The 16,087-nt window shown below is 43.0% G+C and overlaps 1 protein-coding gene and 1 long non-coding RNA gene across 2 annotated transcripts in view; one reads left to right on the top strand and one right to left on the bottom strand.

The window, feature by feature from the left end:
- Window positions 1-5,128, top strand: part of LOC144532353 (uncharacterized) — a 12,768-nt gene extending 7,640 nt beyond the window's left edge. Inside the window, exons 2-4 of the long non-coding RNA XR_013503336.1 lie at window positions 2,350-2,437; window positions 3,928-4,114; window positions 4,512-5,128. This is a non-coding gene — a long non-coding RNA (uncharacterized LOC144532353). The remainder of the gene's footprint in view (window positions 1-2,349; window positions 2,438-3,927; window positions 4,115-4,511) is intronic.
- The window catches only part of ptprr (protein tyrosine phosphatase receptor type R), a 51,820-nt gene extending 40,137 nt beyond the window's left edge, over window positions 1-11,683 (bottom strand). Inside the window, exons 1-2 of the mRNA XM_078273054.1 lie at window positions 11,454-11,683; window positions 3,944-4,272 (exon numbers count right to left, since the gene is read on the bottom strand). Coding sequence (XP_078129180.1) covers window positions 3,944-4,272; window positions 11,454-11,535 — 411 coding nt within the window. The 5' untranslated portion in view covers window positions 11,536-11,683. The remainder of the gene's footprint in view (window positions 1-3,943; window positions 4,273-11,453) is intronic.
- Window positions 11,684-16,087: the final 4,404 nt, after the last annotated feature.

The raw sequence follows: 16,087 nt of genomic DNA, 5'->3' as shown, positions 1-16,087 counted from the left end.
ACACGCAAACCTCTACAACGATTTCAAAGCACAGAATTCAGCAGCATTCAGTTTTTCATGCTTCAACAAACAAGCTCAATCTAACACACAACCAGCTCGCACGTGCTCCAAGAAGCTCTCTCACACACACACACACACACACACACACACACACACACACACACACACACAGTAGTGTCTTGCAGGCATGTGGTGTGATGCAGAGATGGGAGGTGGCTGGGTACCATCTGGGACTTACACAACAACCTCTCTGCCTCACAGCTTCCATCGACACATTTTATTCAGTTAGATTATGTTGAAAGACTGACTGGAAATATACTACTACTAACATATTATAGATTAAGATTATTTTCATTGTGGATTTATCTATGGATTATTTTCTGGATGAATGGATCAGTTGTTTGGTCTCTAAAATGTCAGAAAATAGTGAAAAATGTGGGTCAGTGTTTCCCAAAAGTCCCAAGATGACGTCCTCAGATGTCTTGTTGTGTCCACAACTCAAAGATATTCAGTTTACTGTCACAGAGGAGAGAAGAAACTAGAAAATAAACATATAGCAGACGGAATTGTTGAGGAGGAAACCATGCAATACAAGTCCGAGAGTTGTTTTCCCCTCTAGTGGGGGCGAGGCTTAAATACGCTCTGTTACTACGCACATTATTTACAAAATTACAGTTTTTTACACAGTCGATTTCACATTCAGTACATTGGCCCTTGGACCCTGAAGACTGAACAACAAACATTAAACAGACAGACACACAGAGACAGACACACACACACACACACACAAAGACAGACACACAGAGACAGACACACAGAGACAGACACACAAAGACAGACACACAGAGACACACACACACACAGAGACACACACACAGAGACACACACACAGAGACACACACACACACACAGACAGACACACAGACAGACACACACACACACAGACACACACACACAGACACACACACAGAGACACACACACACAGACACACACACACACACACACACACACAGACAGACACAGAGACAAAAACAGACAGACAGACAGACACAGACACACACACACAGACAGACACACAGAGACACACAGAAACAAAAACACAGACAGACAGGCACACACACACAGACAGACACACCGACAGACAGACAGGCAGGCACACACACAGACATGTAACCCATCTGTCAGCATTCACGTCTGTGTTTTGTTTCCACCGGAGCTTCCTCCAGATTGCTTCCACCTCCCACAATGCATCTGTGGGGACGACACCTCAGACTATTAAGAGGATCGTGGGAGTGTTGGCGCTGACACCTCCCAGCTGAGACGTGCAGACATTCAGTATGATTAATATTTTGAATATATTTCTCCTATAAATAAAAGTCTGCACACTGTGAGTCAGACGGTGTCCCAAACGCTCACTTACTAATACCTCGGATGCTGTTAAACAGAACACTGTGTGCTAATGACAGCCTGCCGTTACACAAGACATTACTATACTGTTCATTTATTACAAATATAAATTGATGCAAGACTGAAAGTTTAACAAACAGTATGTAAAAAAAGTATATGGCTCAATAATTTGGTTATTAATTTAAAGCAACACCAAGAGTCTGCAGCTAAGCTAGCAGCTGTACTTACACACAGTGGTGCTTTGAGCTAAATGCATGTTTGTTATCTCAGTTTAGCATGTTAGCATTCTTCTATGAAGAAGATTAATGGAGAAAAGAATCGACAAAATTATTTTCATCGGTTGCAGTATAATATGAAAATAGAGCCATTTTTATTCCTCATTTGTGTGACACAGTGTCCATTAACCAACCAAAAATGCTGCCATTTTTAACTGTCATTGAGTCATTTTTACAGGGTAAACAAACACACACACACACAGTAGAAAATGTGTATATATATATATATATATATATATATATATATATATATATATATATATATATATATATATATATATATATTTGCAATAGCTGCAACCATGTACATGCATGCATCCCCGCGTTCATACATTCACACACTTCACTTCACTTCCTAGGGACGAAAACTGTGGTTTTTATGGACCGACCGACCGAGACTATGGATCAAGTTATTTTCTCTGCCCCACCAGAGTTGGTTAAAGTTTTTAAAAGTGTCTGTTGGTTAGCCATGCTCCGCTAACATTAGTCTGGAGTTGATGGGGTACAAAGTATTCACAGGAGGTGCTTGTTGTACACCGTCTGGCTGCTGCACTGTTCCACCTTTGTAGGTCAATGTAACGGTATCTCTCTCTCTCTCTCTCTCTCTCTCTCTCTCTCTCTCTCTGTGTCTCTCTCTCTCTCTCTCTCTCTCTCATTATCAACCAGCACGTCTCTGTCTGCTCGTTTCTGTCTCAATGTCAGTCTGAAGGCCGCTGCTGTTTATCTAAGAGTTATACAACCATCCATTGTGTAGGTAAGTGTGTCTCACTCTCTCACACACACACACACACGGTTAGTGTTTCCATGGCAACAGAGAGTGCAGCATCTCTCCTCCGGCGCTGTATCTACAGAGCAGTCTGCAGCTCCTCCTCATCGTCTCTTACTGTCTGTTTGCTCTGACCTCCGACCTCAAATGATCGCATCAGCATGTGTGTGCTCACAGCAGCTACCAGAAACCGTCTCACCTGCAGCCTGCAGCCGCTGGTTTGTCGAACTGAGGCTCTCAGATTTAAAACCACGTCAGGAGTCTGACGATGCTAATAAAGTAAACATCAAACATCTCATCCAGCTGCGGAGGGGTTTTTACTACATCACAACAGGGCTGTTCTCAACTATAGAAACTCTCAGTCGACTAACAATCGTATGATTTTGTCGACTAATCAATTAGTGTGCTTAGGGAGGTTGTTAAGACTGCAGTCAGGGTCCGAAATTAACCCTTGGAAAGCGCCAAATAGAAACGTGGATTTCGGTGCCTCATTTCGGTGCCACTCAAATGCCTGCGCTGCTCTCTGATGCTCCGAAACGGAAGAGGCAACAGAAACATCACTGCACACTAGTTAACACTAACGTTACACTTGGCAGCAGGTAACGTTGGCCTACCGTAAGCCAGTAATTGGCTTAAACACGGTAAATAATGCCGTCTAACGTGTGATTGTATTTCACCGTGAAGAATTCTAACACAGGGACATACAACAGTCTGCAGCTAAAGACACAAACTAGCTGCACTACATGGCCACTGCCTGTCTTTGTTGGAAAAACAAAAACAGACAGGACTTAATGGTGCGTTTACTTGAAACTGGTGAGCCTTGTGGTGCATTCAAAGTTAATGTAAAATACCCATTTCCCATCTTGTGGATGTTTTTATTGTCCATCTATACCGTTCCTTAAATTACATTTTATGTTAATCATTATGCAGTTAACAGCGGGTCTGTTTTATAAAAATATTTATATTAAGTACTTATTGTCATTGATCCAAAACCGCATATCGACGTCCGTGTACTACGCCTTGGCGACATTGTTATTTTTGTGACGTGTAGTGTGGGGATGTTGTGATGTTTTTAAATGTAGCTTACGCTATGCATTACGAGGTGTCTACGTGGTTGCCAATCCAAAATAATAAAGGAGTTGTTACATGTTACATGAACATACACCATTTTGGTGTATGTTCATGTTCTGTCACTGCAAAACCTTCAGTTTCCTCCACACTCCCCTTTGCGAGCGCTGTGAAATGAATGAAATTCCCACGGTGCAAAGGTGCGCAAGCGTGGAACAGAGCGTGCAGTATCGTAGCGCGGACATCTTGCGCATGTCGGATCGTGCAGGCAGCACAGATCACGTACCCACAGTATCGTTTTAGCGCCGGTATCGGAAAAAACCCAAACGATACCCAACCCTACAGGTGAGTCAACAAGTTAATTTTGGACACTGACTGCTGTGCATTTACCTTTTTTCACATGCAATTAGGGAACAGAATACTCACCACGGTAACCAGATGGCGTGCAGAGACCATAGCGTGCTCCGGCCGCACCTCGTGATGCGGTCGAGCCAGCAGGTCGAGGGTCCGCTGGCCACCGGGCTCCTGGCGAAACTGAGACTCCAACAGGGCGGCTGGCATCACTCTGGCTAACCTGGCGGCGTGCTGACGGTGCAGGTGATGGTGGTGGTGATGGTGGAGGGGATGGTGGGACTCTGGAAGGTTTTCCACATCGTTCTGTGGGTTCACGTCACGCTCTGGGTGGCGAGGTGGAGGAAGACCACTGGAGCGGTGGGAAGGGAAGAGACGAAGCTCGTGGTCCCCAGAAGACGATTCTGAGAGAGGAAGAAGAAGAGGGTGTGAGGTGGGATAAAGATGGAGGACAAATGTTTTATAACTTGCAACAAATGTTTTCCATAGTGAGACAGTCGGACGTTCGCTAGGTTAGGTTTCTTTCACACCTGAGCTGTACGGTCTGTTTATACCGTACCCTGGAGCATTTTGTCACATAGTCCAGTTCGTTTTGGGTGGTGTAATAGCTCATTCGTACTCTCTCTCTCTCTCTGTGTGTCAGAGGAAGAGGCTTTCATCATCTGTGTGCAGGCCGGCTGAAAGGAAACCCCTGAACACCGACTGAACTCAGCCAGCCGTGATGAATATGAACACTGCATAATTCATTCCCAGGCTTTATTTATCTTGGGAGATATAAAAAAAAAGAAGAAAAAAAAAGAAAGAAAGCTACTGAGTAAAGCCCTTTCAACCCGGCAGCATCCAGGATTCACATTCACAGCTTACAGACGTGAATACTGGGAACTGAAAGCACCGGGGATGGATCTATTTAAAGAAAACACAGACAAGAACCTCAGCTGGACCTTAGCCCAATCTGCCCGATACACAGTAGCTGTGTTCAAAACCCTTCCCTATCACGGAAATAGTGGACTATACTGTATAGTCTTCGCCATTTGGTAGTTATGTTGGAATTCTCTGCGGTTAATTTCATTCGCTATATAGTCCACTATAAAATACCCACAATGCACAGCTTATTTGAGTGTGCATCAATGTACCCTACATTTGCCTGGAAGGCACTAGGATTAGGCAATGGTTAGGGCTAGGGTTAAGGTTAAGGTTAGGGTTAGGTGCCTTGATGTCGACGGTCGCAGCGCTGCCTGGAAGACGACGTTGGGGGCTTAAAACACCGCAGGGACGTATTATTACTTGAAATGTCTGGGTAAAAAACTACTTTTTTTTCCCAGTGAACACAATGTATTTTATTTTGAAACGCACTGTTGCACACTGGCAGGGAGACGGGTTTCTAAACTGCCTTTTCTGTCCTTGAAGAAACGGAAAATATCAGTGGTTTTCAAACCGTGACTATACAGTACCTTGAAACCAGTAACCGGCCCATGTGTAATGTGGATTGATGGCTTCTACCATGCTGATGCTTCAGGTTTCCAGGCGTCTGTTAGAGCCGGCTGCCTGTTCTGCCAGAAAATACACTGAAAGGATGTCCTCTTACTTCTGTCTACCAGACTGTCTGCCTGCCAAGAACAACTACTTGTCTTGGCTGCATCTTTGCCAAAAATAAATCTGTTGTGTGACTCAACAGATGCAGACAGAAATCCTGAATTGTGTCCCTGTGTTTGTTTAAAAGGTAGAACATGAAATATAAAAGACCTGCCTTGACTGTTTTATGTAACTCTGGGTTAAAATCATGTTTGTTTGAGTGAACTGATATCGGACATCCCTAACTGGACCTTTTAACAGGGTTTCTGCAGGTTTTTGCAAGTTCATTTTGACTGACAGCTTTTTAAAAGCCCGAACCCGTTTACAGCCCGACTGTAAAGGCCGTCTATCAGCAGTGATTTGAGTGCATGTCGGGGAATAGAGCTTCACACTAGAGATGAGCCAATACCGGTACCAGTATCGGTATCGGCTCCGATACTGCCTAAAACGCTGGTATTGGTATCGGGAAGTACTGGAGTTAATGCACCGATCCGATACCACGTAATAAAGCCCTAAAGATAATCTACGTTAAAGTAGTTTATTTATGGTCTTTTTCCGTTATAACTGACTGTCAAACTGCAGAATAACAGAAAGTTCTGGGGCGTTCATTGTTCATGTTTCACAAAGAGTTTAACCTGAGCCAGACCGACAACAGAGATAGAAATAATATCACATACATACAGGGATAGTAGTATACAGCTGTTATACATCATATCATCCATACAGGGATAGTAGTATACAGCTGTTATACATCATATCATCTATACAGGGATAGTAGTATACAGCTGTTATACATCATATCATATCATCAGCCGAAAACGGTAATCGAGCAGCAGAAGGAGAGTTTGGAGTGAGAGAGAAACTTGTGAGGGACTGGAGAAAAGGTTAGTCTTACTGCAATGAAGAAAACAAAGAAAGCTAGTCGCTGAAATCCAGATGGCCAGAGCTGGAGGAAGGAGTCCACAGATGGGTGCTTGAACAACGTGCTGCTGGGAGAGGCTCGTCAACAGTGCCGTTACGTTACGTTAACGTAGAGACACCTACCGTATTCAGCCCCTTGTTCTGGGGGCTGTTGGGTAGTTTAATAACTGTTAATGTGTTACGTTAACATAGAGGACACCTACCGTATTCAGCCCCTTGTTCTGGCTGCTGTTGTGTAGTTTAATAACTTGTCTTTCCAGATTAAATGTCTGTTCTTGGTCTTGGATTTTGTGAAATAAATTTCTAAATAAATGTGACTTATAGTCCAGTGCGACTTATATATGTTTTTTTCCTCTTCATGACGCATTTTTTGACTGATGCGACTTATACTCCGGAAAATACGTTATATCACAACTTCAACTGAGCCCTAAATTCAGGTTTTTTCAAGCCCAGTATCACTTAACTTGCACTTCCCCACAGTTGTTTTATGTCTGTGGTACAATCTGAAAGAGACTCACGCCAATAACACGGAAGCTGATTGATTTTAGACATTTTAAGACTTTTTAAGACCGTGCGGAAACCCTGTTTAAATGATGCCTTTTCATCATGGATGTAAATGTGGTTCTTATTACCTTGGTGCATTATAAAAATAATATTTCAGGGGTTGCTTCTTTACAGCAGAAGTTCTCTGAGAATCTCTTTTATATCCAAGCTAAACTGGTATTGTTACAGAAACGTCCCTAACCTAATTGATGTAGAATTGAATGGGAAATGTAATCGACTCGGGACGTTGTGAGATTATGTGAGATTCCTGTTTCGACAAAAGAGTTCAGAGGCTGTAGCAGAAGAAGGAAACTGCATTATAGTCTGCTGTGTTGAATTAAAAACAGCCTGAAACAGCAGTTTCAGTTGGCTGAAGCAGGCCTCGGAGATGTCTGTGGCGCTGACACAGCTTTCTCCCTCCATGGCTTCTTTTCTCCCTAACGACAGCGTCCTGGTTGCTATGCACGATGCTGAGCGGAGCCGTGCTCTGATTGGCTAGAGTCGGCACCTCGCCTCACCTCTGTGGGAGCCATCAGCCAATCGGAGGTGGCGTTAGAGAGGGCTGACCCGGTAAACTCTGTGGGGAGCCTCACTAGAGAATGACGGCATCTAATGTTGTGCAGCTATTAAGACGAATAAATATCAATAAATCAGATGATGTGTTTTGATTTATAGGTAATTGTACAAGTCAGAAGATACTCAAAGCTGCGGTTTATGTCTCTCGTGGAATCAGCATTCATTATTACAGAAATAAGCTTCCGTTTTTATTAGTTGTTGTGTAACTTTGGTGTTTTAAAGGGTTAGTTTGAATTCCCCAAAGACCCGCCATAACACACAGAAACCTGTATCAGTTGAAGTGTAGCGTATTGAGAGTATTTTCAGAGCTTTCCCTTGTCAGACGGCCCTTCACGACGGGGAACTGAAGCCGTTATCTCTGCTCTCTTCCAAGCCACCAGACTCCTTTGACAAAAACAGACATTTTACCTCGCAGGACACGGGAGTTGCTGCTCTACCGCTGCCTCCATCGGTTAGTTTGTGTTATAGAGGGTTTTCACCGACGTCACGTTCTGGGCGGTAACCTGGATGTGCGGCCATATTGGAGGCACTCGGTGTAAACAACTGAAGGGAGTAATGGAGTATTGTGCACTTTGGATACTTTAATACTTTATGTCTAACAACAGAAAAGCTCATCAAAACGCGTCCAAGATGCAAAGGCATATAGGGAAGGACTTGGACCACAAAAAAGGCGTGATATTTTGAGAAATGACAGTTTACTGGCGGTGCAGATCCCTACAAGTTGGCTTCCTCTTCTTGGATCCATGGCGACCCTGATTCTTCCTTCAGTTGCATATCCCGATATAGTCAACTATGGTGTTCTCGACCTTAAATCCTCCAAAGGTTTGGAGGCTTATAACCAGATGGTGTGTGGATGGGTGATGGAGACGCAGTACCAAGTCATTACCGACCGTTGTGTTGTGAAGGCCAAAGTAAGTAACCCAATAACGTCTTTAATCAACCTAACCTTAACTGTGTGACATCACTGTGATACTCAAGGTGTAGCCAAGTGACTCACAATCGTTTTTATCATTTCAAAGACCGAACAAGACAGTTTTCCCTCGTAGATCCTGGTTCAGCTTCCAACCACAAGCGCCTCCTTTCCTCTGATAACTTCTGACATTCCTCTCCCTGGTTTTTAATAACTTTTGGAAGTCGATAATATTCCAAATGTTTTTCTCGGTCTGACCTATTGGTACAACCTAAGACACGGCAATAATTAACCATTTTCCTTAACGCCGTTCGGGATCTACTTCAGTGCCTGTGCTTTGTTGTGATGCGGAGTACCTCCAACATGGCGACTTCGGGTCTGATGACGCGTCGTGAAAACCCTCTATTGTGTATCTCGCATTGCAAGCTCGTCCTCCACAGCGCTGTGGACTAAGGTCTGGCTAAACTACAGTTACATTATCGTCCTGGGCGGCGCTAAGCTCCGGACGCAGCGACGGTGGCTCTGCAAAATAGTCCCAGGAAGGAACTTGTTTTGGTGGAACATTTGCACCCCGCAAAAGAAAAGCTCTTACCAGTGTATCTCCGTGTGTACTTCGTCCACAACAATCCCACCAATCAGTCCCCAAACCTCCCAGTTAGAGAGGAAATGCCATCAACATATTCTTTGTACATCTTTACAATCATTCCCTGAAAAGAACCGAGCAGACCTGCCTTGTTGCACGATCCCAATTTTCTTCAAAACTTGACATTTTCAGCGTGTAGCTCGCTAGCTCGAAGTTAGCTTAGCTTCCACCGAGTTCAGTTAGTCAGTCTGGTGATTTACTCTGACCTGAGTTACATTTTCAGTGTTCACACAGGAAATGCGCCATTAAACAGCCGCTCTGAGTATATCGTACGCCTGCACGATTCGGGGAAAAATATGAATCAAGATTTTTTTTTTTTAGCTTAGAATTGATATCACGATTCCCTGCCACGATTTTTTTCTCACGAAGTGTAATGTTTATTACAAAACATGACAAACCAAAACGAATTGGCAGTACCAAACAGATTTTTTTGGCACCTAGAGCACATTGCGCATCACCACGAGCCTGTAAACACAGAGGCTTCAATGGATAAAGTAAATGAAGTACATACTGGCCATTTAAGTACAGTAGGCTACCAGAAATAGTGACATATAACACATTGAACTAAATATGGCCCCGATACAGAATCTATCTGGACTAAATATGGCCCCGATACAGGCTCTATCTGGACTAAATATGGCCCTGATACAGGCTCTATCTGGACTAAATATGGCTCTGATACAGGCGCTGTCTGGACTAAATATGGCCCCGATACAGGCTCTGTCTGGACTAAATATGGCCCTGATACAGGCTCTATCTGAACTAAATATGGCCCTGATACAGGCTCTACCTGGACTAAATATGGCCCTGATACAGGCGCTATCTGGACTAAATATGGCCCTGATACAGGCGCTATCTGGACTAAATATGGCCCTGATACAGGCTCTATCTGGACTAAATATGGCCCCGATACAGGCGCTATCTGGACTAAATATGGCCCCGATACAGGCGCTATCTGGACTAAATATGGCCCCGATACAGGCTCTATCTGGACTAAATATGGCCCCGATACAGACTCTATCTGAACTAAATAAGACCCCGATACAGGCTCTACCTGGACTAAATATGGCCCTGATACAGGCTCTATCTGGACTAAATATGGCCCTGATACAGGCTCTACCTGGACTAAATATGGCCCTGATACAGGCTCTATCTGAACTAAATATGGCCCTGATACAGGCTCTACCTGGACTAAATATGGCCCTGATACAGGCGCTATCTGAACTAAATATGGCCCTGATACAGGCGCTATCTGAACTAAATATGGCCCCGATACAGGCTCTATCTGAACTCCTGGAACATGTCTTTACATAATTAAAACATGTCAAATGTTGGGGGTTAGGATAAGTTAAAGGATAAAATATGCTTCTGTTAATTAAGCACCGGCCTTAAAAGCTCAGAGGTCCATCTACTGCTTCTTCCTCCAACTCATTTCCTTTATTTTACATTTACTGTTTTTCTCTCTGCAATGGCCAGTTTTGATTATTGGGGAGGGTTGTAACCCCCCCCCAACCCCACTGTAAATTACGCCTATGATTTCCATCGTCGATTAATCTGCTGATTATTTTCTGGATTAATCGATTGTTTGGTCTATAAAATGTCAGAAAATTGTCAAACTCAAAGATATTCAGTTTACCGTCACAGAGGAGAGAAGAAACTAGAACATACACACATTTAACACGCTGGAATCAGAGAAGTTTCACTTTTTTTTCATAAAGAAATGACTCAAACCGATTAATCGATTATCAAAATAGTTGGAGATTAATGTAATAATTGACAACTATTAATCTTTGCAGCTCTAGATTGCTTAAAAAGATCGTCTATTGAATTACTAATGTCAATGATCACGCTGTTTGTGTTTTTTAATCATCATATCCTACATATCACCTGTAGGATATTTGCAGTGCGTCATATTAATACAATAGTAAGCAAGTTTTGCATATTCTATGTCATTTTTCCACATTCTGTATGACCACTACAGAATGTATATTCATATATTGGGTTTTTACCTTCTTTTTCCCCATTTAATGACAAATTAACACATGACTAGATCATGTTATTGTGGAAGGTTTGAGCTCCTGTTGGGAGGATTTTAATGTAAAATATCCTGCATAAAAAAAGCAGATTTCAGGCCTGCAATACACATTACATTGGTAACAGACTTCATAAAATATATGTAATTACAATGGCTACATTCCCGTCTCAAATTATAGAGGTTATTTTGCTTTTCTGTATCTGAGCATCACAGATGAATACTTACATTTTGAGGAGCTGTTAACAGCATTTTTAGTTAATTTTTACAAGGTAAATGACAGAAAGGAGAACTTAATTACCAAAATAACAGGCTAATCCACCCGATTTGAACACTATTGCTGCAATTATTTCTGTTTTGATGCAGCATACGGACAACAGACGCTTACCTGTGATCAGCAGCTGTGTCCATATCAGACACAAGAAAAGAAACATGGGGAGAAATCCTCCTCTTCCTCTTCTGCGGCTCATCTTTTTCTTCCCTTTCTGCAGCTCAAACTGTACTAAATCCGGCTCTTGTAGCTTCTCTCTGTGCTGTAATTACGCATCAATGAAAGCAGCCGGTGGATATGTCCGTGCATGTATATGTGGGTCCGCAGCAGCATGCAGCACGAGGGGAGGAGACGCAGCCAGAGCTCCAGAGACTGCTCCACAACACCGGCCCCCTGCGACGCTCTTTCCCCGCCCTGAGGTGTCCTACAGCGGCCTGCCTACAGGAGGAGCAGCCGCTCTGCAGTGGAAGCAGCTCCGGGAGAAGCAGAGGGTTTATTTATTTTCCATCAGATTCAGAGACGAAAGAGAGGGGTGTGTGCTTCAAGTGGAGGTTGGAGATGATGAAGAGAGGGAAGGGGAGGAGAAAAGGCGTGGTGAAGAGGAGAGGAGGAAGAAGATTAATACATTAAATGTAAAAAAACATTTTCATATAATACTTTTACTTATTTATTTTACGTTATTTAAACGACAACAGGTGCGTTTATTCGTAAACTTTATTCATTTTTTGACATAAAATATTTTTTAATTTCTGCTAATTTTCCATGTTTGTAGCCATGATGGCGGCATGGCGAAGTCGGTCATTCTGTCGGTGGTTCCAGAGGTAATTACTACTAACTACTGATCGATTACTACAAAATTAGATTAATTAACAAAACCTCAAAGAGTGGCTAATAGCTAGTAGTTGTTAGTATGCCGAACTTCTGGCAGAAACCGCTTTTAAAAACAATGTACTTGTTTGGAAACTCTGTTGCAGGACGGTTGCCGCGCTGCTGTGTGAAACTAGCTTCATTTAGGCTAACGTTAGCATGCTAATGCCGCGTTTAGGCTAACGTTACCATGCTAAAATATAATTAGCATGTCATATTAGCATGCTAATGCTGCGTTGAGGCTAACTTTACACACTTTGCGGACTGTATCGCTAATTACGAGCAGCCGAGTTGGGATAAAACCAACATCCGAAATATATTTACAACTTTTAATGAACTAACGTTAGGTAAATTAGGGATGTTACCGGAGAAGATGTTATGTGCTGGGCCGAGGCTTCTGAGCGGCACGTCGCAGGAAGTTTTCCGTGAAGCAGTGGTGGGTATGAGGGTATAAACTGTTAAAAGATGTAGGCCGTGCCTCTACCATGGATGTATAATAGACCAATAAGAGCATATGATATGAGATATTTATCTCGAAACTATTAAAAATGGGGACAGGGTACAGACCTTTTTAAAATGGAATTCCATTGCTAGGCAACAGCTTGGCCCCTTAACTTCCTGTCAGTTGATGTCATTTTCACATACACTGCAACAGGAAATCAACTTGGGGCCCTTTAGTAGTGATGTCACGTTCTGTGCAGAGGCTTCAGAGTGTGTGCATAGACTGTAAATATTATTTTTTATTAATTAATTAATTAATTAGATAGATAATAATACATTTTATTTAAAGGTGCCTTTCTCGGCACTCAAGGACACAGATAGATAGATAGATAGATAGATAGATACTGTATTGATCTCCAAGGGGAAATGTAAGGTCCCAGTAGCTTACAGACATCACACACAACATACACAGACATCATAAACAGGATGATAAAATAACAAATCCACATGAACAATATGGACAATAAAAGAAAAGATACTAAATAAAAAAATCCACATGAATGTACTATAAGGGATGTATAAGCATGAGAAGCTTGCAGTGACAGGGCAGGGACTGACCCTGGGATTCAGTCTGCATGGTGAGGTGCTCTATGAGAGGGTGTGTGTCATGGTGGTAGTGAAAATAAGTCCAATAGTGCAAGGATAAAGTCTAGAGACAGAGAGAGAGCAGTGAGCCTAACCTCTGACATGTGGACGCCCATCAACATGGAGGCCTACCTTGCAGTAACTTGCCACTTTGTGGACAACAACACCTGTGCACCAGCACCTTTCAAATGCTTCACTGTGTCTGGTGGAGCTCAGAGAGCCAGTGGGGCCAGCTTTAGCCAGTCTGCCCACTGGGATACCCCAACTGCCCTCTGATGAGTTCACCTCTGTGAGTGCACACCTTTCTCTGCTTTCTGGCTTTTATGATGCCAACGTGACGGAGCTGTCGGAAGAAAAGAAGGTTTCCGGCGCAAAAGTAGCACCGCCTCTTAAAATGCTAGAACAAATGCTGCGGGAAGAGATGACAAATACGGCAGCTCCAGCGGCAAGACAAATGGGAGAGTATCTTAAAAGACTATTAAGGGAGAAGCAATCGATGTGCATCATGTCACTTGTAGTCTATATCGACGACGTTCCACTTCTGGGATTGCTCCGTTGCCGCCGGGAATTCTGCCAGATTTCCCTCTTGTCGGCCAGATGTGCGTCCCCTTCCTCTGTCTCTGTGTTGGCGTTCTAACCTCCGGTGGATTTGTGAGGACTATGGTTAACTGCTCCTCAGATCTCTGCAGGGTAAATCCAGACAGCTAGCTAGACTATCTGTCCAATCTCAGTTTCCTGTTGCACAACTAAAACTACTTTTGAACGTCCACATGTTCCACCAAAACAAGCTCCTTCCTGAGACTATTTAGCAGAGGCACCGTGGCTCCGTTCGGAGCTTAGCCCCGCCCACGACGATTGTGATTGGTTTAAAGAAATGCCAATAAACCAGAGCACGTTTTTCTCCCATCCAGGAATGCTGCGTGGACTAGCCAGACCTTCCTCCGCAGCGCTGTGGAGGAGGAAGGTCTGGCAAAGCGAGACTATGTCACTTGCAACGCTGCTGGACTGTAGGTTCAAGGCGATAGGATTCTTTTCGTTCAAGTTCAAAAGCCAACGAGGCCATGACACGGCTTCCATCATGATTACCTCTGCAAGTCAACCATCACCATGACAGCTATCAACATCACAGGGGGCTGAACTTGTATCCCCAGGTCATTTTGTGTTTGGTTTGAGGGTACATTTGAATTAATTACTACACTCACTAACGAGGTCTTTGAATACTTCTCAGGTAACAAACTGGGGCGTCATCTGGACGACCGTGTGATGGAGTCAAGGAGAGGGAAGACACAGCGTTACAGCAGATGATACTGTGGAGGTCCAGCGGTTCCTTGCCCAACCCAAATACTGGGCGATTGGAGGAGACCCTTCAGTACTGTGAGAAACAGAAGATTATATATCCTCATCTGTCAAGTATTTCTGTACCCCGGCTTCATCTGTGCCAGGCGAAAAGGGGGTTTGCCAAGGCAGGAGAAATTGTGTCACAAAAAGAGAAATCGCCTCAGCGCTAAAACAGTCGAGGAATGAATGTTACGCATAAGCCCTCTGCCCGGTTAAACCACTCCCACTTTCCAATTTTGGAATAATAATATTGCCCCTCCTGCCTATTATGACCAAAGAATTGATTTACACATATTTGATAGCCACATTCGTTTCAAGGCAACAGTTATGTTATATACAATCATTATATATCACTAGCCTGGTCCTACCAGACCAGTGGCGGATCTAGAGAAGACATGGGGTGGCAAAATGGTGGCGAAAGGTCTTAGCATTGGTGGCATTGGAAGACTGTACACAGAAACCCGCATATGTAATTGGCTTGTGTGGCAAATAGAGGAAAAACTGTAAAACTGCATAACATAATTCTATCATTTTGTTTGAGCTTTTGGTTGATCATAATTATCAGTAATTATGATCAAACAAAAGAAACTGTAAAACATCATTAGATAATCTTTATATACTGTATGTACTGTACATATTTACATATCTAACCCTATAACATATACAACAGAATAGAAATGGCTAAAAACTGAAAACATGTCATGTCAGTCAGTGAAATGAGATGTTTGTGAATTGTCCTTCACATGAGGAATAACAGGTAGTTGCTGAGCGCACATGGTTATTGGAGTTAGAGAAAATGGCGTCCCAACTGGCGCATGCTTGTGTGATGTGAGTTGCGCATGCGTCACTTTGCGACAAGTAGCCTACAAGATGCTAACGAGAGACTTCTGTAATGTCAGTACAGTAAAAATGGACCTACAGCGAAGTTGGTTCACTGCTGGCTACAAGTTAGCAATCAAACGCAACAAAGGCTGTCACTTGAACGGCGTTTTGAGCTAACGTTAGCAATCAAACAATCATAGATAGCTAAAACGTTTTTGAAATGACTGCTAGCTACAAGTTAGCAATCAGACACAACAAAGGCTGTCACTTTAATGGCATTTTGAGCTAACGTTAGCAATCAAACAATCATAGATAGCTAAAACGTTTTTGAAATGACTGCTAGCTACAAGTTAGCAATCAAACACAACAAAGGCTGTCACTTGAACGGCGTTTTGAGCTAACGTTAGCAATCAAACAATCATAGATAGCTAAAACGTTTTTGAAATGACTGCTAGCTACAAGTTAGCAATCAAACACAACAAAGGCTGTCACTTTAATGGCATTTTGAGCTAACGTTAGCAATCAAACAATCATAGATAGCTAAAACGTTTTTGAAATGACTGCTAGCTACAAGTTAGCAATCAGACACAACAAAGGCTGTCACTTGAACGGCGTTTTGAGCTAACGTTAGCAATCAA

Source organism: Sander vitreus, chromosome 17 (genome assembly GCF_031162955.1).
Source record: "Sander vitreus isolate 19-12246 chromosome 17, sanVit1, whole genome shotgun sequence".
NCBI lineage: Eukaryota > Metazoa > Chordata > Actinopteri > Perciformes > Percidae > Sander > Sander vitreus.
This window is presented reverse-complemented; position numbering and strand designations above follow the sequence as displayed.